We start from the raw sequence: 22,499 nt of genomic DNA on the forward strand, positions 1-22,499 counted from the left end.
ACATGGGTAGTTTTATTTTAGAAATTATCATTTTTATTAATCGAACTATTTTGTGCTATATAGAATTCAAAAATACACCTGAGAATAAGAAAGCATAAAACAGAAAATAAAATAATCCAAGCACTAGGGAAGGTACAAATTCCTGGTAATTAAATCTATTTGAAATACCTTTGAGGATTTGTACTTCTTTCTCACTGAAAAATTAATGTAGTATTCAGTTGTGTAAACACATTTCCCAAAACTCAAATAATTACCATATCCTAAATCTAATAACGGAAAAAAACATTTTGAATTATCTGCAATATAAGATGTTGAAGACAGATTTAATACTCAGTTTTTCCTGTGTGTATGTGTGTGTTGCATATTGCAATTTAATGGAATGCACTGTGAACTCGGAGTATACCAGCTGAATTTCAAGTTGAACTGTAACTTGTAGTACTGTACTTGTACACAGGACTACTCTGCCACACAAGTGGCTCCGCGTCCCTTTTGAATTTTGTTCTGATATGTTCTCTTTTCATTAAGCTACTGTAAACAAGGAGCTCCCCTGCAGACTTCAAAGACAATTCTGACTTGGGATCAGCTCCCTAGGACACTGGGGAAAATGACAAATGGCTTCTTGTTACTTGGGAAAATGTTTGTTGTGCACCATACAAACATTTTTACAGATGAGATCTTTACCTCCATTGTACCCTATTTATTTTTCTTCATAAAATTGAGTCAAGTGAAAAGAGTACAAGACTGACTGTGGAATACTTCTTCATCTGTAACAGACCAAATAAGGTAAAGAACACTAACGTTATGTCATCAGTGGTGCTAATACTTAAAATCTTTATTCCATATTCCAAGAAAAATAGGTCTCAGGTTCTTTAAACAGTTACCAAGACCTGCTTTTCTTTAGGCAATTCATATAAATTAACTCATCTGTGAGAAAAGCATTACTTTGTGAAGGCAGAAACTTGGGTCAGTGACGTTTCATGATTTGTTTGCAATTTACAGACAAGTTAGGATTCAAATGCATGTCATTCCCACTCTGAAGCCTACTCTCCTTTTGACTATATGACTCTGCCCCCTTAGAACTTTCTTCCAGAGACAACACCCTGTGGCTGGAGAGGTGCAAGTGTCACACGTGTAGAGATTGGGATAAGGTTTCTCCTTTCCATGATCATTGTGTACGTGCATGTGCAGGCACGAATGAGAAGGGTAAACATTTCTGATAATCACGGTCAAACATTTCTTCTCCCAAACCTGAATCCTTATATGGTTTAGACTTGAGACATTCAGATTTTATTAATGACATGTATAAACTCTAAAAAATAGCAGTTCCTGAGAAATAAGCACAAAAGAATGCATTTCACATTTCAAACATGTGATAGCAGCAGTGACTCAAAAGAGGATTGATTACTTATACCAAGCCTCTGAGAATGTTTGTGATGTTATAGTAGCCCAAAGATTATGCCGAATTCCTCCTTCAAAAAGGTTACTTTTATTTTTGCTGGTTTCACACACAGTAATATTTGAGAATCTAGGATAACAAAATACTGGAATACCTTGCTGTATATATTTATATGTTTCCCTGTGGTGGGCTTTTATACAAAATAGACCTATTTTGTCTTCCATTAATGTCTCGTTAATTATTCTTCAAAATTAAAGTTGATTTTGTGGTATCCTATAAATAGTATTTATTTTTCTGATACATTAATATTTTCTAAAGTTACAGAATATAGTTTTCATTATAGTAAAGTTTTATAACATACAAAGAAAATAAAAATAAGGTTGTTTTTTACCTTTTTGGATGAAATTTTCATTGTTGTTATAGGAGCATGATTCTGAAAATTTTTTTAAAAAGGCAGCTGTTAAAATAATTCTTTAAAAAGATTCGTAATAAAAATGTTCTATTTTCTGTTAAAGTTCATGAAATCATCATTTATATATGCATGTATATTTTCAAAGTTTAGCAATAATTGTCTATAAACTACATTTCCTTTGCTGGTGATATAGATGGATTGTTTTATATATATATATATATATATATATACACACACACACACACACACGCTTAAACAAACAAAAAAGCAGCAATTATAACACATTATCAGCACAGTCATTAGAAAAGGAATGAAAGTTTGAGAAGCTTCAAAGAACTGAAAAAATTACATCTTGGAATACTGAGCCCAATGAATAAAACTTAAGCCTGGATGGGTCGGGTGTGGAGCAGTGCCCCATGTTTTCCTCCACAATACACACACTGTCTGCATAAGACACGACCCTGCACCTGCCACATTTTGCTTTGGAAAGACGTATCAGCCCGAATCATGCTTATTAATTCTTCGGTTGCAAACAAAAAAATATTGTTAGAAAATGTCCTCTTGATAAATGTGAATTAATGAAAGTACTTAAGAATTTTCTGAAATAGTATCCTTTTGAAAGTCACTCTTCATAAACTTTACTTCTTAAACATGATATAGTTCCTTTCAAAAATCAGACTTGTGGTAACCTGATAACTATCTGTGAAGTTTCATTTGAATAGCTCCAGTGAGAGCAAGCACTCAAAATTAATTGTACCTACAACTATTTCCCTTTCTGGAGGTGTGTGTCCTTACACACACTTAAAGAGAAAATGGTAATATATCTAAACATTCACTTGCAACAGGTTTTGATCACGGTTTAGAAATACACACAAAGACAAAACAAATATTGCAATTTATACAAATTAAGTTTGAGGAAGCTGGATGTATTTTCAGGAAATATTGTGAACAGAGGATTAAAAGAAGAAATTATGGTTCTGCACTCTATAAAAACAAAGGGTCTGGTTTGTAAAAGTTACACTGTGTCTTCTGCAATATATCAGTATGACACTTAGCTAGGGAATTTGTTTCAATTCAATTGCATTATTTCCTCACGTGCTAATCACAGTATATCATACACACCCAGTGATTTTTACCTCACATCTGAAAATATGACACCAACACCATGCTGAAGACAGTAAGCAACTGTATTTGGTAACCGTGTCTCTGTTTAGCCGTATCAATCACTGGCACACAAGCCCATAAGAAAGCTCAACTTTTTTAGTTGTGACTGACTCTATTTTTCCACTGAAGAGTTTATTCTTCATGATGATAACACTTGCATAATTCATATAACAGACCATAAGTAGTTAGCACGTGATCAGAATGATTCACATTTCTTTAAGAGCTTTCCATAAGCTCTTACATGTTTGGGTTTGTGTCAAACTCACTTAGTTAACACTTTCTGCTTGTTAAAAATGGATATTTCAGAATTAAAAATGAAGTTCTGCAATAATGGCATTTTTTTCTATCTTCAAGAAAACTCTAGAAAAAGGTACTTTGTTATTTTGGCCAGCCAAGTTGTCCTTACTGAATTGAATGCGGAAAATACATTTTACCCACAATGCAATTTTGTTTAATCTAGTGAAATAATCAATTGTTTTATAAAGCAAGGCATAGAAAAAGCACTTGAAGGTACATGGTCAACATTCTGTAAGCACAACATTAATGCGCTACCTACAAAGAACTTTATGCCAAAGTGAGTCTAGCATTAAAAAAATTGTAAATTCAATAACATACCGGAAAATTTGTCGGAGTTCCTTAGATTTCATTTGATTATTTTTTAAAAAATATTTCTTTACATTTAAAATTTACTAACATAACCCAAAAAATGCATCTTGATCATTTAGTAATTTTGGAGACTATGGGAACATATATTAAAACAATATATTCTGCGTCTGCTCAACTAAGCAAATCAACTTACTGGCCCAGCAACAGCCTGCTCCTGGGAGTCCTGCGGTGTTAATTTTACTGTTAAAGGCTGACTCTGCTCTTTTGATGTCCACGGGCTTTCTTTTTTCCTTAATTGATTCAGTTGGAAACAGTAGTCTGCAATAGGATGGATTCCATGGCACAGTATCTTTCCAGTCCTAGCAGGTCCTCTGGCTGTGTTTTATCCATTTTTCCAAATGTTTATCAGATAAACCACTTGAACTTCAATGACTTAATATTTAAGGAGGGAAAGGTGTGCAGGACACCACCAATCTGCTCTCCAGGCCACAGACACATAAAGAATAGGCACCTTGCCCTGAGCAGGTGATGTCTTTCAGGAGTGAACTTACTTCTGTGTGCCTTATTATTGTTGTTATATGTGTTGTTTTTCTTTTTTTTTCTTCTTTTTTCTTTTTCTTAAACCTTTCTTTGTTTTTTGTTTTTTATTTATTTTTGAGAGACAGAGAGAGACAGCACGAGCAGGGGAGGGTCAGAGAGAGAGGGTGACACAGAATCTGAAGCAGGCTCCAGGCTCTGAGCTAGCTGTCAGCACAGAGCCTGATGTGGGACTCGAACCCACGAACCATGAGATCATGACCTGAGCCAAAATCGGACACTCAACAGACTGAGCCACCCAGGTGCCCCTCTTCTCCTTTTTCTTTAAACCCACATTTAAGAACAAAGAGAACAATAATGAAATCTCAAGTTCAGCAGAACATGAGTTTTGAGTGGTAAAGAGACAACATTTGTTTTATGTAACCAGAGTGACATCTGAATTGAATGCAATAAAGCAAGAGAAAGCAAAGCAGTTTTCCTTAAAATTCCTGGATTAAGAAAAAACATGAGAAAGTTTATCTAACAATCAATAACGTAAAGCATTTAAGTTTCAGTGGCTTGTGAAGTAAATCATAAAAGCCCTTGCATGGCAAATCTTTGAGACCTTGACCACAAGAGCTCATTTATAAAAATAATAATGACCAAAATCTTGGAGTTGTGATAATCGCTAAAAAAACTAATCTTTTAATGTTAAGATAACTTGAAATTTTTTTAAAAAACACTTCAGAAAATATTTGCTCTATAATTCTCACTTTATCTGGTGTTTCCTATCCTCAAAAAATTTATGACATTTATTTGATCTTTTATCAAATATTTTTTCCTCCCATGTGGCCCTAAGACGAAATAATTCCATCCATCATGCATGTTCTGAGATTAACAGAAGAAGATGTTCAAACCTTAAAGACTTCTAACTCCTCCAGAATGAGCTCCCCCCGGGCAGAGCTGTTAGCGGGAAGAACCACCACCTTCTGCACAGTGCCTCGATCTGAATCAGAGGGGAAAAAAAACAAAACCCAATGGGATGGAGGAAAGAAAAACATTTAAACATAAGCCCACTGGCTTAGAATTTAGAAATTATTTATGTAATTAATTAGTCACCAAGAAGTTACCATATATATTGAGCTATTACCATTTGCCACATTCTAATTTTATTCCAAATTTCATGTTTAATTTTACTTTTTTTCAAATTTCATGTTTAAATTGATTATATATATTTCAAACTGAACTAATAAGAAATTCTTATATTTGTACATAATTGGTGCACTTATAACTATGAGAGAGGAGAATGTCTGAATGTCTTATAAAGTCAAAAGTTCTGTTTCTTAACCAAGTGTGTATTCTTCAAATATTAACACATCATTTTAAGTTTGGCCCTTAAGAATATTAGTTAAACCTCCAAACCAAAGCTACAAAGTTACACTCCCATGTTTTCATTAATACTGATATATAATGATTTGATTGAGAAAAAAGATCACAAATGAATTTTTATAATTGTATTCTAAGCACAAGTACTAGACATTTACATTGTATCTGCAGCCATGAGAGATTTCAGACACAATAAAATGTTTAACTCCCAATTCAAAATAATTTTCAAAGAAGAAACATAAATGTGGTATCATATCAGATATGGACAACTATTCATAGAATTATAGAATAATTCTACTAATTATTTCACGCACATACACATTTGAGAATTTTTTTTGGATATCCTTAAAATTCAGGGGAAAATATGAAATTAGATGGTCCAGATAAACATAAGCAAAAAAAAAAAATTTTAATCATATTTCTAATAAGATTGCCCAAAAGAGAGAGACCCAAATAAATGTAATACATACAGGAAATGTTATTTATGCCAATATTTTTAGTTAAGATAGTTTCGTATGTCACATAAGCATTTTATAAGCATATAATTTTACCAATCTACCAATCACATACATTTTAGGTTTAAATGAAACTAGTTGAGATTCAGCAATGTAGGGTTAAAGAAATATGAATGATTTGTCAAGTAAAAATATATTTCCTCACTAAAATATGTTTCTATTATAATAATTAATGAGCTGTATCATAAACATCAAGTCATTACTTTTAAGTAGGAGCATACAATGGTGGGTGTATAATTTGGAAAGATGTATTATCATCAATAGATACTGGAACATTTAAAAATTCTGTTAAGAAACGTCAGTAATAGTTCATCTGAACTGAGTAGTACAAGACTTTAATCATTTAGCAATGAATCCCACAATCCCCAAATAACACATCTCAGATTGGCCTGTATTCCACAGGCAAGAGTATCTTTGACATAAAAGACCCCATTTCACCTTTATAGTTTCTATCTATGAACCTAAATAGAAAGATTCACAAGAATTCCTACTTTTAAAAAAAAATCTCTACACCCAATGTGGGGCTCAAACTCATGATCCTAAGATCTAGAGTCAAATGTTCTACTGAATGAGCCAGCCAGGTGCCCCTCAAGATAATTTTTAATAAAAAATAAACTCTAAAGTGTTACCAACTAAAAAATTAAAACCTACTAATTATAATAAATATGTTTGTAGAGAAGAACAAGACTTAGAGATTTTGCCAGAACAATTCCTGTGCCCTGTGAGGATCCAAGTATGAGCACCTAATCCTAGAAATTCCAAACTATACTCTACAATTTAAAATTAATTTCTTGGGGCGCCTTGGTGGCTCAGTCGGTTAAGTGTCCGGCTTCGGCTCAGGTCATGATCTCACAGTTCGTGGGTTTGAGCCCCGTGTCAGGCTCTGTGCTGACAGCTAGTTCAGAGCCTGCAGCTGCCTCGGATTCTGTGTCTCCCTCTCTCTCTGACCCTCCCCTGCTCACACTGTCTCTTTGTCTCTCAAAACCAAAAATTAAAAATAAATAAAAAAATAAAATTCATTTCTTAAGCCATACTAAAAAATAAATAACAATCTCAAAGCCTTGAAAGCTCTAGATACAATTAAAAGGCTTTGAAATTTGTTTCACTGATCAGCTTCCTTAAAATCAGCCCTAAGAGTAATTTGTACTATTTTTCTTGGAAGATCAGCAAATGTGTGTATAAATTTGAAGTGAAAAACGTTTAGGGATGCTGTGCAGAGACAGGTCACAATGAAAATGGATTAACGCGGTTGCAGGTGTTCTCCAATTTCTATTAACAATTCATCACCAAGAGCCTTGGAAACTTCCCAGGGAATAGGATGTACCAAAAAAACCAAAGCAAAAGCTTTGAAATTGTAACACCTAGGGCAGAATTTGCACAGTATGGTGTGTGGCTGTGTGCATGTACATGTGTGAAGAATGAGAGTGTAAAACCATCTTTGTTTTAGGTCATGTTATCATAGGCCTCATATTTTCTTTTCTTTTCTTTTTTTAAAGAGGTCACAACAGAGTTTTATGGTTCCCTGCTGCAGCTTGTAGTAATTCTTCGACACAGTAATGACCTCTTTCTTGAGGAGAGACTGAGCAGAAACGGTGTAACCATAGTCTCAAATAAAATTTCATGAAAGAGAATTCTAATTACAGGGATTCCCAAAGATAAAACTATCAGTTCTGAAAAGAATTAAGTATTCTCAAATGAGACAACTGGCTCCTGTTTTCAATCTAATGTTTAAACTGGCCTCGTGAGCCATACTTTACACAAATCATCATTACTTTTGAAAGAACCCACAACAAACATACTTTATTCAGGCCATTTATAAAATATTACCCTCAAAGAGCGGCTATAAAAATGGCTTAATAAAAAGATAATGCAATACATGCTTTTGATTCATTTGCAATAAAGGCTAGAGGACACTTTGAATAATTACTTATCTTTCTGTTTCAGTTATTTTTTGTTTTTCTGGTAATGATGAGTAGATTCACTTTTATTTTAAGACCATTAAAGATAAAAATATATTTTTCTACCAAGTAAAACTGCATGTCAACTTATCTGAAACTTTTACAAAAATATAAGTAAATTCAAGTATTGGTAACATTTCTACCTGAAAATCAAATTCAAACAAATCATAGAAAGGCAAGAATCTCAGAGAGAAACATGTATTTATTGAATGTCCACTATGTGTCTGATTCTATGATAAAAATATATGATTTAATTCTGACACTGAAGAAAATAAATATCCATTTTAATTCCTTTACTTTTCCACACTTAGGCATGTACTGGTACTTTATGAGCTAGTATTTCTGCAGTGTTCTTTGTTACACTGCTTCAATTTTCAACACTGAATCACAAATGAACAGGTTCTTACTAGAATTCCATATATTAAACAATCACTCAATTGTGGACTCAAATATGAATAGAATAGCTTTAAATCTTTGTGGTGGTGTTAATCATCACTATAAACAATGGTTAATTTAGGTTTCATGAGACCTTAAATTTATGTAATTTGGGAAGTCTTCTTTTAAAATAATATAAAAAATACAAAGAGTTGTCTGTCTGTGCCTTCCCCCAAACAATTACAAGTGGGGGGAAGAAAAGTCCACTTTTAATAATTAGCTTAGTTTTCGGGAAAAAAAAAAACTAAAACTGTCTATAAAATTGGAAAATACATTTCTTACATTGAAGAATCTCTAACAAAATCTAATATATAATATCTTATCAGAACAATTTTATTGTCTTAGATGATCTTTCACAAGTTAGCAAAAGGTTGAGAAGTTTCTTCTTCATTTAAATCCACTGCTCTATTTATTTGATTGGCCCTTCTTCCACAGTGACCAAGAATACACTCAATCTCTTTTGTACATGCCTCCATATTTATCTTTATAATTTCTTCCTCTGGTCTAAGCAGGAGTACTCCCTTCAGGTGTACTCATTCAAATTCAAAACCAAACCTTCTGCCTGTGTCTCTCTGGGTACTGTGAAGTTTGGCATTATCCTATTTAAAACGTGGTGCTCAGAAGTAGACATGATTATGTAGTTATTTTACAAAGTGCCAGACCTCACTGAAACTGGACTATTCAAAAGACACAGCAGTGGGGACACCTGGGCAAATCAGGCAGTCAAGCATCACGGGATGGAGCCCCACACTGGGCTCTGTGCCGACAGCACTGGATCCTGCTTAGGATTCTTGCTCTCTGCCCATCCCCCACTCAGAGTTGTGTGCAAGTGTTCTCTCTCTCAAAATAAGTAAGTAAACTTAAAAAAAAAAAAAAAGAAATAAAAAGACATAGCAGTAGTTTTAGGAGCTGACCTCATACATTTCAGAATGCCCAAAATCAAAAACCCAAAAAAACAAGTGTTGACAAGCATGTAGAGAAAAAACAGACCCTTGTGTGCTATTGGTGGGAATGCAAAACGGTGCAGCCACTGCAGAAAACAGTACGAAGTTTCCCCAAAAAGTTAAAAATAGAACTACCCTGTGATCCAGCAATGGCACTACTAGATGTTTACCAAGAAAAAAATGCAAAACACTAATTCAAAGGGATACATGCACCCCTATGTTTATTGTAGCATTATTTACAATAGCCAACTTATGGAATCATCCCAAGTGTCCACTGACAGATGAATGGGATAAAGAAAATGTGGTGTATGTGTGTGTGTGTGTGTGTGTGTGTGTGTGTGTATGTATGGAATATTATTTAGACACAAAAATAATGAAATCTTGCCATTTGCAATAGCACAAATGGAGCCAGAAAATACAATGCTAAGAGGAATAAATCAGTCAGAGAAAGACAAATGCCATATGATTTCACTCATATGTGGGATTTAAGAAACAAAACAAACAAATGGGAAAGAGAGAGAGAGAGAGAGAGAGAGAGAGAGAGAGAGAGGGAGGCAGGCAAACCAGGGAACTGACTCTTACCTGTATGGTTACCAGAGGGAAAGTGGGCAGGAAGATGGGTGAAATAAGTGATGGGGACTAAAGAGTACAGTTATCATGATGAGCACGAGGTAATGCACAGAATTGTTAATATTATACTTCATACCTGAAATTAATAAAACACTGCATCTTAACTATACTGGAGTTAAAATTTAAAACTTAGTTAAAAAAAAATAGTGCCGGGGCACCTTAGTGGCTCAGTCGGTTAAGCTTCCAACTTTGGCTCACATTTGAGCTCCACATCGGGCTCTGTGCTGACAGCTCAGAGCCTGGAGCCTGCTTCAGATTCTGTGTCTCCCTCTCTCTGCCCCTCCCCTGCTCATGCCCTCTGTCTCAAAAATAAATAAACATTGGGGCACCTGGGTGGCTCAGTCGGTTAAGCCTCTGGCTTCAGCTCAGGTCAGATCTCACGTTCGTGGGTTCGAGCCCCACGTCGGGCTCTGTGCTGACAGCTAGCTCAGAGCCTGGGGCCTGCTTCCGATTCTGTGTCTCCCTCTCTCTGACCCTCCCCCTTTCATGTTCTGTCTATCTCTGTATCAAAAATAAATAAAAAACATTAAAAAATTCAAAAATAAATAAACATTAAACACACACACACACACACACACACACACACACACACAGTTCTAGTAGTTGATCAACAACTTAGGTGACTGGTCAGGATCTCTAGTACGTGGAGCCAGGGGAAAAAATATCCTAACTCTACTGTACACCATTTAGAAGGCTCTACTCTGGATATCTTCATATTTCTACTTTCATTACAAACTGCCTGATTCCCACTATCTCTATCTAGTTCAGATTCTGAAGACATAGCCTTGATTTGGTTCAATTTAATCTCCACTAAGGCACAGCATATACTAATACTTAGAGACCGATCAGTTGTCAACCCTTAAGTGTCCTTTCAATCCGTTTTGACATCAGGAAAGAGCCAATATACAGGTAATAACCAATGGCTGTTCCCTAAAGAGGCCCATGTTAAAGGCATAGTTATTCTCAAAATGCAGTCATGGTAGACATCTACAGCTTCTTTTTCAAAACACACAAATCCTTCAGTTTCCCATATAGAAAATACGTTTGAGGTAGAGAACTAACTTGACTTGGGTTGCCTCCCCTCCCCCCTCCCCATTTTCACCCAGTAATTTAACAAGAAATTATTGAGTGCCTTCAGTGTGTCAGGCACCATAGTCAGTATGAATGCAAAAATAAATAGGCAGAGCACTCAAGGGTTTATGGCCTAAAATTACGGTCTTTTAGGTAGTAAGTGTGTTCCAATTAAGATGTTAGTCATTGAAAGATACACATTCCAGATATCCATAAAATTTCCATTTACTTATGTCTACATAAAGCCATCTCTATACCTTTTAGTCTGAAAATGATAATACAGTTATCAAATGTTTGCTTTCTGAGGCTAGTGAGAATGGCATTCCTTGAATATACTCAAAGTATAAATCCTTTGTGATGTTTTATAGAATTTGGGGTATTGCTTTTATTTCCTTGGGGTAAGCTCCATACCTATGACACATTTAAGTGAAGCAGAGTGTACCTTTTCCCTTAAGCCTTAGTTTGCTTGGGTGTAAATATAAATAATAATTAAACGGTTGTAATGGATATCTAAGGCCTACCCAGAATCACTTCCCTTTCTTTTGATAATAACACCCTGAAACACCTTTTGGAAACACTTCTCTCATTCTCAATCTAAATAGTTAAGGAATGGTATGTGTATCTCTCTTAGAGCTCCAGGGAGATGTCATGACTTAGGCCTGTCCAATAACATCCTTTTCCCCTGGTGATTCATGGAGGAGTGGGCACACAAACAAGTTAGGGCCCAGCGTTCCCTGGGAATTAGAGATTTGTGAGCCTCTTTCTTTGTGAGATCAGGGCTATTAAAAACTTGTAAATCTGCAGGTGAAGGGCCATCCTTCCGACCACATTGCAGGAACTTCATGTGAGAATGAACAATACAGAGGAAGGGAAAATTGAAAGACGGTGAGATAAATCCCTGAAAACATCATTTAAACACAAATTCAGCTATGTCTGAGGCTGCCTCCTGTGTTTCCCAGTTGAACACACACACACACACACACACACACACACACACACACACAGATATAAATGCACATACCAAACATTAATTTTTAAAAATTAGATTAAGAAAGGTGTATGGTCACTTTCAGTTAAAAGAGTTGAATAATACATGGAAATTGCTTAGCATGAGGTCTGGTGCATAGTGTATATACCCTCAGTAAGTACAAGCTACTTTTTATTTATAGCTCAATTACTTACTAAACTTTTGTCATTATTGGAGTCACTGTTTGTTTTCTAAACCCCAATTTTCTCATCTATGCCATACAGAGAATAGTCATACCTTGAGTATATTGAAGCACTGTGATGCGAATCCAGCAGGACAAGTTTTATAAGTGATTCGCACGACATAAACCTCTCTGCAAAGGTAACATCGTAGACTCACCAACCCATATTAGTAATTTTAATTTTCTTTTTTCCACTGAATCCTTCAAGAAAATTTTGCAGACATGCTTCTTTCCTGCCATATACATTTTTATATCATCTAGGACTTTTTTCTTTTTCACACAAGAAATCATAGCAATATTATCCTTAAACCTTTCCACTGTCTCCAGACAAAAGAACAGCTTGCATTAATAGCACAGTAAAGGCTGGCTGTCTCAAACAAGTGATCAGACAGAGCTCATCACCCAGCAGGTCATTTGAATAGTCCTTTGTGTATCTATCAGCAGAGTCTCATTTAAACTATAATCCTGAGGTGTTATACTGGAAATTGCCCTGCCAAACTGTCTGCTTGCCACTGGTCACCTGGGGATTTAGGGGGACGCTATCTCCTTAATCGGATCTCGTCAGACCCCTTCCCCCTATTGTTAACCTGTAAAAATATTCTACTCAGGGCTGGCTTCCCGCTGTAAGACCTGTTCAGTCACTCAAGTTCCTACAGACGGAGACCTGTACTTGCTTTAATGCTTTGCTGTCACCTCCTTGAAATTCTTAATAATTTTAAACAAGTGACTCTGATTTTCCAGTTTGCACCAGACTCTGCAAGTTATGCAGCCAATTTGATTCTAGATTTTGGTAATTAATGCATCTGCTAAGGAGTGGCCTTATTCAATTTAGTAAAGAAACATACAAACCCCAAAGACATATACCTAACACTTTTTTTCCCTCTATCTTCACCATGGTGCCTCTAGATGTCAACCCAAGCAGCCCTACATATGATTTCAGAGGCAAATTACTGCAGGAAAATCAGGTGTAGTATTGTTAAAATTAATATTATAAAAGATAAAATCAGTATATTTGTTAAATAACAATTCATCTTTCATCATAATTTTCTAAATTTGTTTATTAAAATAAACAAAGCCTCCCCAAACTGCAATAACTTGTTTATTGTTTATTAAAATAAAGAATTAAGGTAAACAATTAAAGCCCCCCAAAACCTGCAATAACTGTGTAACAAATAAAACCTTTGTAGATAAATGTGGGACGAATGACTGCACATGCTACCTTGTACGTTTCCATGATTAGATCTTACCAGTTGGCTGTCTGCTTTCACGTTAGTTGGAATATGTATTCATAATAATTTTTCCGTTAATTTATCAAACAGCTACACTCTTATAACAATGTTTTTAGAAATTTAAGAATAAAACTAAATCACATATTTACAATATTTAAGAGCCTACTAAATATACTTTTAAAAACATTCATGAATGTTCTCCCACCAAAAAAGAATTAGAAAAAAAGGAAAAATTCTAAACTAGGTCATTTAGCACAATTTCTCACCCTTAGCACAGCTTTTCACACTCACAAGGTAATTTAAGTGTTGTGATATTGACAACCTCCAGCATCAGTCCTTCGGGCAGTTAGAATCCCACTTGGTCATCAAAGGAATCTCAGTGTCTCTATTTGAGGCGGGGCTCTTGGAAAGGCAGTATCAACGAATGCTATCTATTCAGCATCTCCTAAAGTGCGATGGTGTTAAAAGTTTGTAGGGTCAAGTAAATTTGGATAGTATTGGGTTAGCCTAAGTTAAAGAGGTTTCTTGGCTGTTTGCTGAAGAATCATTCAGAATTGTTAAAATACTTTTCTACATTGTAAAGAAAATATAGAATTCAGTGACTTTCAAGTTTATTTGCTGATACCATTAATGTCATCTCACTCCCAAGAACCTACCATTCAGGTTCATTTAGAAACCATATTCTGTTGAACAAATACTTTCTCAAAATGTGGTGTTCAAAGTATCTCACTCAAAATCACCTAGGGAGTTTCCTAGAAAATCTGGGTGTTGTTTCCCATGTCAGACCACACACTTATCATTTTCAGAAGTGTTAATGTTAAATAAACTTTACACAAGAAATACATATCTGCTCAAACATTTGCAAATCACAGAGGATGAACAGTTCAAATCCTTGTAAACTATTTTGTTTCTTGGTAGTTGTATTTATGAAAAAAGACACTACTAAATTAGTTTTTTATACATGTGTTAATTTTTAATTTTCTTTCTGCCTAAGGTTAGCTAAAAAATATATTTTCTGCTAATAAATAAAAATTAATTACTTAATCGGAATGTACTAAAATACTTTGGGAAAGTCTCCAAGTAAAGTATAATAAAAAGTTTCAGACATTTTGAAAATTATATTATATAATTATAAATATATGTGTGTGTATGTGATCTACATGTAAAGTATACATATGAAAAGCACATATATTTTTTTAAATATATCTATATGAAATTACAAAAGTTTCCACTTAATTTGTGAATCTTAAAATAATGATAAAACCTAGAGTGGGCATGTAGAGAAGAAAATAACTGTCTTCAAACACTTGGTAGAAATGCATTCCAGAGCATCTTTCTGGAGGGCACTATGGCAGTTGGCCATGATGAAGTAACTGATACCCGAAAAGCCCTCCTGCAGTAAACAACCATAAAACTGACAAACTAAATGAGCAATTCCTTCTAAGTAATGGATAGGAGACAGTACACGACTAAAAGAGAAAAACTCACATGATAATCTTCACACGATAATAATCATCACCTCACTTTCTGCCTAGGAGCAATTTCCAACAGAGATGCGAAGAGCTGCTGCCCAAGTAATGCACGGCGGTCCCACTGAGAGGAGGGGCAACAGAAGCAAATGACTTCTGCAGCACATGGTATCAGAGAGACCAAGCTGTGCAGAATTGGGGTTCCAGAAGTCCATGTGAAAATCCCCTCTGAGTTTTTTACTGATTCCTGGGCTATATGTTTGCAGGAGAGGACCTCCCAGGGCTTGACAGTTTGCAGCTGCTATGAAGACAACAAGACAGATAAATTATAGTTTCAGGAGTCCTGGGAAGAGCCATCCTGGGTGAAGTGGGAGTTCTGGCCCTACCAGAGCACACAGATCTCATTAACACCCTGTTAAAACTGCTGGCATCCAGCGAACATGAAAAGCCTGAGCCTATGAAAGTGCCACATTTTAGAGTAAGACTGAAGTTCAGAGCTGTTCTAACAAAACTTGTAACTAAGATCTGATAACACATGGGAAATGGTTTGGAATTTGAGTCCTGCTACATCAGAGTGATTTACCTTGAGCACAAGATTTTTAATAAAGAGTAAAACAAGTCTAAACCCATTCTAGCTGACTGTCTGTTAAAACAAGAATTAACACTCTTCAGGGAAAGATAACAGAACCTAAGACCATGATATTATCTGTAATGTCACATAGTCAACAACAATGAAAATCATACATGGAGAGAGAGAGAAAGAGGGAGAGAGAGTGAGTGTTTGGGGGGAAATTTGTGGTCAATAGCCAAGAAGAAAAAGAAGTTAAAATTATCCAGGTGTTAAACTTAGCAAATGACAACTTTAAAGCAACTATTATAGCTATATAAGTATATTCAAAATTTTGAAAGGAAATTGAAAAAGGAAAAGAAGATATGCTCCTAGTGAATTAATGAATACAAACTCAGGAAAGGAGCCACACAAGAACAGGCACGCAGTGCTTGAGCCAACGTGGTGGCGAAGGCAGGAGCGCAGGCAAGATGGCAGAGATGTAGGGAGTTGGATACTTCCCGCCTGCATCTATCAAACAAAGAAGGGATGAAGCCAAAAGACTCTGAACCACATGAGTCTGGGAGGAAAAGAGACAGAGTCCACTAAGAAGACAGCCTCATAGGCGTATGACTGCGAACTGGGAAGATAAAAACAAGCCTGGACATGGAAGCACGGAGGGGAGGGAGCCCCCTCTGCGGAGAGACAAAGGGATAAGAGTGGCTGAAACTGCTTGTAGAACTGTCCCTAGAGAGGAGAAAAACCATCGGCCTGGGACGAGAGGGATTCTATCATCCCTTCTCTAACTGCAGGGCGTTGGGAGAGAGATACTGTCTCTAACTGCGGAGGCTTCAGGCTGGGTGTCCCATCCCAGAAATTCCCTTTGGTACACACTGTATGCAAGGGACTCAATGGGCATCAGGAGAAACTGCTCCCCTACTCGATCCCTGGCTGGGAAGAGCCCTGGCTTGGGCTTGCGGGATGACATTTTGGGGGGTATCATTACTGCAGAGGGGCACATGTACCCCAATGTTCACAGCAGCACTTTCAACAATAGTCAAATCATGGAAAGAGCCTAAATGTCCATCAACTGATGAGTGGGACAAGAAGATGTGGTTTATCTATACAATGGAGTATTACATGGCAATGAGAAAGAATGAAATCTGGCCATTTGTAGCAATGTGGATGGAACTTGAGAGTGTCATGTTAAGTGAAATAAGTCAGGAAGAGAAGGACAGATACCATATGTTTGCACTCATAAGTGGAACAGGAGAAACTTAACAGAAGACCATCGGGAAGGGGAAGGGGGAAAAATAGTTGGGGAGAGGGAGAGAGGTAAACCATGAGAGACTCTTACTTAGAACAAACTAAGGGCTGATGGGGAAGGGGGAGAGGGGAAGGAGTGCGATGGGCATGGAGGAGGGCACTTATTGGGATGAGCACTGGGTGTTATATGGAAACCAACTTGACAATAAATTATAAAAGAAAAAAAAAAGAAAAAGAATTTCATAAAAAAACTCAGAAAGAAATAAAAACTATATAAAATCAAATGGATGGTTGACAACTATGGTATAATAACTAAAATAAAATATTAACTCCATAGACTTAGTAGCAGACTGGAGTTGAAAGAAGAAAGAGGGGCGCCTGGGTAGCTCAGTAGGTTAAACGTCTGACTTTCTCTCAGGTCGTGATCTCATCATGAAGCCTGCAGGAGGCTCTCTGCTGTCAACACAGAACTTGCTGCTGACACTCTGACCCCCTCTCTCAATGCCCCTCCCCCACTTGCACTCTCTCTTTCAAAATAAATAAACTTTTTTAAAAAAGGAAAGAAGAGTCAATGACTTGAACGTATATCAATAGAAATTATCCACTTGTAAGAACACAGAAAAAAAGGAATAAAGTGAACAGACTTTTGGGCATGTGTGACATTATCAAACCTTCTAATAAATGTGCTCTAAATGGAGAGTAGAGAGAGACGAGGGAAGAAAAAAATATGTGAAGAAATAATGGCTGAAAACTTTCCAAATTTGATGAAAAATATTATGTTGTACATCTAGAAATGCAGTGAGGCCCAGGCTGAACAAGAGCCCAGGCTGAACAGAGCCACCCCTAGGCACATTATATTTAAACCCTTGACACCAAAAGCTATAGAAAAAAAACTTGGAGAAAAAAAGAAAAACAAAGAAAAAAGACGTCATGTCGTGAGAACAAGGGATAGTGTTATTGATGACATTTTATTAGAAATAATGGAGGCCAGAAGATAATGGGATGACTTTTTTAAATGGTGAAAGAAAAAAAAAGTGAACCCAGAATTCTATGGTCAGTGAAAATATTCTTTAAAAATGATGATGAACTCAACCATTCTTTAAATAAATAAAACCTGGGGAAAGTTGTTGTCTGCAGACCTCTTGCATTTATTTGTGAAGAGATGCTGAAGAATGTGTTTTAGTCAAAAGGGAAAGAATACAAATGGGAACAAGAGAACCAGATATGACCCTCTTTCCATCAGAGCTGATTGAGTTGCAAATATCTTCCCAAACTTCTGCAGCCATTTATAAGCAGGACAATGGTTGACATAAGGACAAAGCTGATTCCAGCTCCCTGCTAAGGAGAACAGAGCCCAAAATTCCAAAGAAAGAAGCTAGAGCCCTAGAGAAACCACATCTAAAGCCATTCTACCATTGTTTTTCAGATTTGTGAGCCAATAAATCTTTACTAAAAAAGCAAGCAAGATTTCTTAGAATCTCAAGTGCCAGTATAATAAAATCTCCCCCTCCCCCCAAAAGAGTCAAGCAGGGCCGTATGTGATATCTTAAGAATGAAAATATAATAGGCATTTATAGTATAATCCCTCTAGATCAGCAGGAGATTACACTCCATTTTTAAGGTAGGCCCATTATCTTTTTTATGCAAGTTTAATTTTCAAATGTTTTTTTTAATTTTTTAATTTTTTTTTCCATATAGCTTATTGTCTTTTTAAAATTCCTTTGATGGTAAAATCTGTCCTGACTTGAACTAATTTGGTCACAAAGCTGACCTGCACTTTTACTTCTGGCTATTTATGATTTTTATTTATTACACTTGGTTTCAAGATTTCTATGTGTCACTGCAGGACTAGTACTATGTATTTTATGGGATGTGGTCCAAGGTTTTGCAAGCTATTTACCTAATATATACACAAGCACCTTTTTTCTTTAAAGTTTATTTATTTTATTTTTTGAGAGAGAGAGAGAGAGAGAGAACAAACAAGGGAAGGAGAGGAGAGAGAGAATCCCAAGTAGGGACTCTGCACTGTCAGTACGGAGCCTGATGTGAGACTCAAACTCACTAACTGAAACCATGACTTGAGCCAAAACCAGGAATCGGATGCTTTATCTACTGAGTCACCCAGGCACCCCTCACCTTCTTCTATTCAAATACTTTTGAAGACCAAATACATTTGGTTTCAAACAGGAAATATAAATGAGGATGGCTTTTCTTTCTTTTTTCCTTTTTTATTCATCTACTTCTTGATTAAAAAACAAGCATATGTATGTTGAGCAATTAAAAAATAATTTTAAATCTATAAGTAAAGTGATAGACTGACATTATTTTCCATTCTTACTAAGGTGATAAAGTAGAATGTAAGTATTCAAAAGCAGACCAACTAGAACTACTTTAATTCAGGACACTGCTACTGAGATCAGCAGTTACTCTGGAAGGGATACAACCAATTAGCACTGTTGCCGCACAGGTTGACCGCTGGGTAGACGTGTAACTGTGCTCTAATGGCCCTTCTTGCAGTCAGCTCTCATCAGTAGGTAAGCATTGTTCCTAACAGCCCACTTACTGGCAGTTCCTACACCACTACTGAAAAATAAAATACACCTACTTCCTCCAACCTGCAGTCGTGTCCTCTATTTTCACTGTATCCATTCTGGTTTTACACTTCCAAATGGCATAAACTTGAGCAAACCTGCTTCCTGTAATCCTTTTTATTCCCCAATAAAATGTGGATATGCCTTACATACCTGACAAGGCTGTTCAAGATCAAAGGAGAGAGCTTATGTGAACCTTCCTTGTAAACTCTACAGAGAATATAACTAATTTTACTCTCTGCGGTCTGAAATTATCTTTCTTTATTCCCACTCTGTTACATATTATTACTTACTATTCTTATATACCAATGTTTTACTTTCATTAATAATTTCCAGACAAAAGAAATGCCTCCTAATTACCAGCAGATTTACCCAACATCTGCAGTTAAGCTTTCTCTTCTTTTTCTAATATAAGGTACACAAATTTAAGTAATACTGAAAATAATTATACACACATTATTCATTGCCTATTTCCTCCCACAAGGCTATTTACTCTATAAAAAGAGAGGCATTTATTTGTGTTTTGTTCACTGCTAAGTCTAGTGAATAGTAGTATGAGAATTCATAATAGGAACTCAGAATATTTATGTATGTACATACATACTTATATGTACTTATATTTTTAGATACATATGATTGATTTCAATAAATATATATCTACTATGTGGATACAATATACATGTACCTGCTGAATACTTACTAACTTCTAGGCAGCACATTTGGGGTTTTACATATATCATCCCATCCAATCCTTGAAATATGTTCATGAAGTAGATATAATTAATAAGACTGAGAGATGTTATATAATTTGCTAAGGTCATAATTCCAACAAGTGATAGAGGGCAGGATTTAAACCTATGTCCTCTGAAGTCAAAGTACATTCTCTAATTCTTAGCCTAGAATTCATCCAGGAATAACTTATACTTATTATTCTGACAAGCTATTCTGTATTTCACAAGGTTTTGGAAAAACCCCAACCAAAATTAGAACTGGTCATTTTGATGAAGACCTCGGGAAATTTTACCTTGCCATTTCACACTGCCATATGTAGATCTAGAATATCACTGGTGGGCACACACATGCTTGTATCCATTACTGCTGTGTAAAAATTCAGCTTTTTATTTAGATAGGTTAATTAAAAAGTAGTCTTCTGGGGCAAAGTTGAACAAGCAGTCTTAATGCCAAGAATTTTATTAAATTAGCAATTCTATAAGAAGTAATGAAATTATAAATTTTACAGTAGTTTACAATATAATATGCTTGTTTGTTCTCATTCTGGAAGCTAATTTTCTCTGTGAGGATTAGAAAAAACATTAATTTAGTATGAGATCATGTGATAATCCATCCACATATGCATTATTACATTTTCCTAGTGATACAACTAAAGAACACTCAAATAGGGTCTCAGAAATCACTAAAATTAATGTTTTAGAGTGTTGTAAACTACTAAAACACATAGATCACATTACTCTCACCACTGCATTATATCATGAATAATTTCTTTGCATTTATTTTAAAATAAACTTACTTTGAATAATGCAGGTTACATTTTGTGTAAGGTGTAACTAATCCCACACAGTCTGCAACAACTAAATTTGCAAAAATTCAAAATTAGGGCTAACTCTTCCTTTTTAAAAAAAATTTTTTTAACATTTATTTATTTTTGAGAGACAGAGAGAGACAGATCATGGGCAGGGGAGGGGCAGAGAGAGAGGGAGACACAGGATCTGAAGCAGGCTCCAGGCTCTGAGCTGCCAGCACAGAGCCCGATGCAGGGCTGGAATCCACGAGCTGTGAGATCGTGACTGAGCGGAAGTGGGATGCTTAACCAGCTGAGCCATCCAGGCACCCCTCCTTTACTTCCTTTTATTTATTTTTATTTTTATTTTTTTAATTTTAAACATTTATTTATTTTTGAGAGACAGAGACAGCACAAGCAGGGGAGGGTCAGAGAGAAAGGGAGACACAGAATCTGAAGCAGGCTCCAGGCTCCAAGCTGTCAGCACAGAGCCTGACGCAGGGCTTGAACCACGAACTGTGAGATCATGACCTGAGCTGAAGTCAGATACTTAACCGACTGAGCCACCCAGGCACCCCTAACTCTTCCTATTTAATCTTTCAACATCTGGGGAAAGAATTACTCATCTGAGATTAATAAATTTTATGGTCACTAATTAACTTATTTTCCTGCACCATTTTTATCATAAGGTAGGCTGTCAACGCATTCGTTGTCAGAATTTAAACCACATATTAAATGCTCCAGGTCCTGGAGGCATCCACCTACATTTCTGGGTGCCTGGGTACAGAGATGAGCTTTCCCCTCCTCATTCGGTCATCACTCAACCTAGCATTTACTTGCCCTTGTTGACCTCCTTCTATTTCCTCCTGTCCACATCTCATTCTTTACACCGGAATGGACACCTCCCTCTCAAATCTTGCTGGTATGAAAGGAGACAGGGTAATGAGAAAAGGAGCATATTACAAGGTCACCCAGACACAGCTGTGCCACATCTGATGCTTCTGACCACTGCTTCTTTCCTGCCTGTCGCTCTCTTTGATCCAGGCCACCATGATGTTACATCCTCCTCTTCTCTTGTTACTTTCATAATTGCTCCTTCTCCATTTCCTTGGTAAACACTCTTTATTTTCATATCCTTCAATGAGCATCCCAGAGTTAAATTCTTATCTGCATAGTCTCCTAGGCTGGCCTCAAGGATTGTCATGGATTCAGCTAACACCTACATCACTATGACTCCCATATCTACATCTCTAGCACAGCCCTCTCTGCTGAAGTGTATCTACAACAACACTCTCTCACTTATTCATCGGGATGGTCCACCAAATGTTTAACTCAATGTGGAGCCGGCTTGGGTTTGAATTTAATTACTGTTCCTAATAGGTTCACAACCCGAAGAAAGCCATTTAACCACTCAAAGCTTCAGTTTACACAACGGCAAGATGAGGATGCTGATTCGTTCTCATAGGGTCGCTATAAAATTTTGTTAGGATAATGTATTTTAGGTGATAAACTCAGTCTCTGATATATGGCCAGGTCATAGGAAAGTGAAGGTGTGCCATTCAAAAAGGAATTCATTACTCTCCAAATCTGCTTGCTGATACTATATTCCGTTGAACAGTGAGGGGCACTTTTTTCCA

The 22,499-nt window shown here is 36.2% G+C and overlaps 1 protein-coding gene across 4 annotated transcripts in view; it reads right to left on the reverse strand.

Moving 5' to 3' along the window:
* Window positions 1-22,499, reverse strand: part of SEMA3C (semaphorin 3C) — a 177,147-nt gene that overhangs the window by 21,420 nt on the left and 133,228 nt on the right. For 3 of the 4 annotated variants that reach the window (XM_029928139.1, XM_029928168.1, XM_029928158.1), the window contains 2 exons: window positions 5,012-5,100; window positions 1,788-1,829 (listed from right to left, as the gene is read on the reverse strand). In XM_029928139.1, the coding sequence (XP_029783999.1) occupies window positions 1,788-1,829; window positions 5,012-5,100 (131 nt within the window). The remainder of the gene's footprint in view (window positions 1-1,787; window positions 1,830-5,011; window positions 5,101-22,499) is intronic. The other variant, XM_029928150.1, reaches the window with a different exon arrangement.

This window comes from Suricata suricatta, chromosome 2 (assembly GCF_006229205.1).
Source record: "Suricata suricatta isolate VVHF042 chromosome 2, meerkat_22Aug2017_6uvM2_HiC, whole genome shotgun sequence".
Lineage (NCBI taxonomy): Eukaryota > Metazoa > Chordata > Mammalia > Carnivora > Herpestidae > Suricata > Suricata suricatta.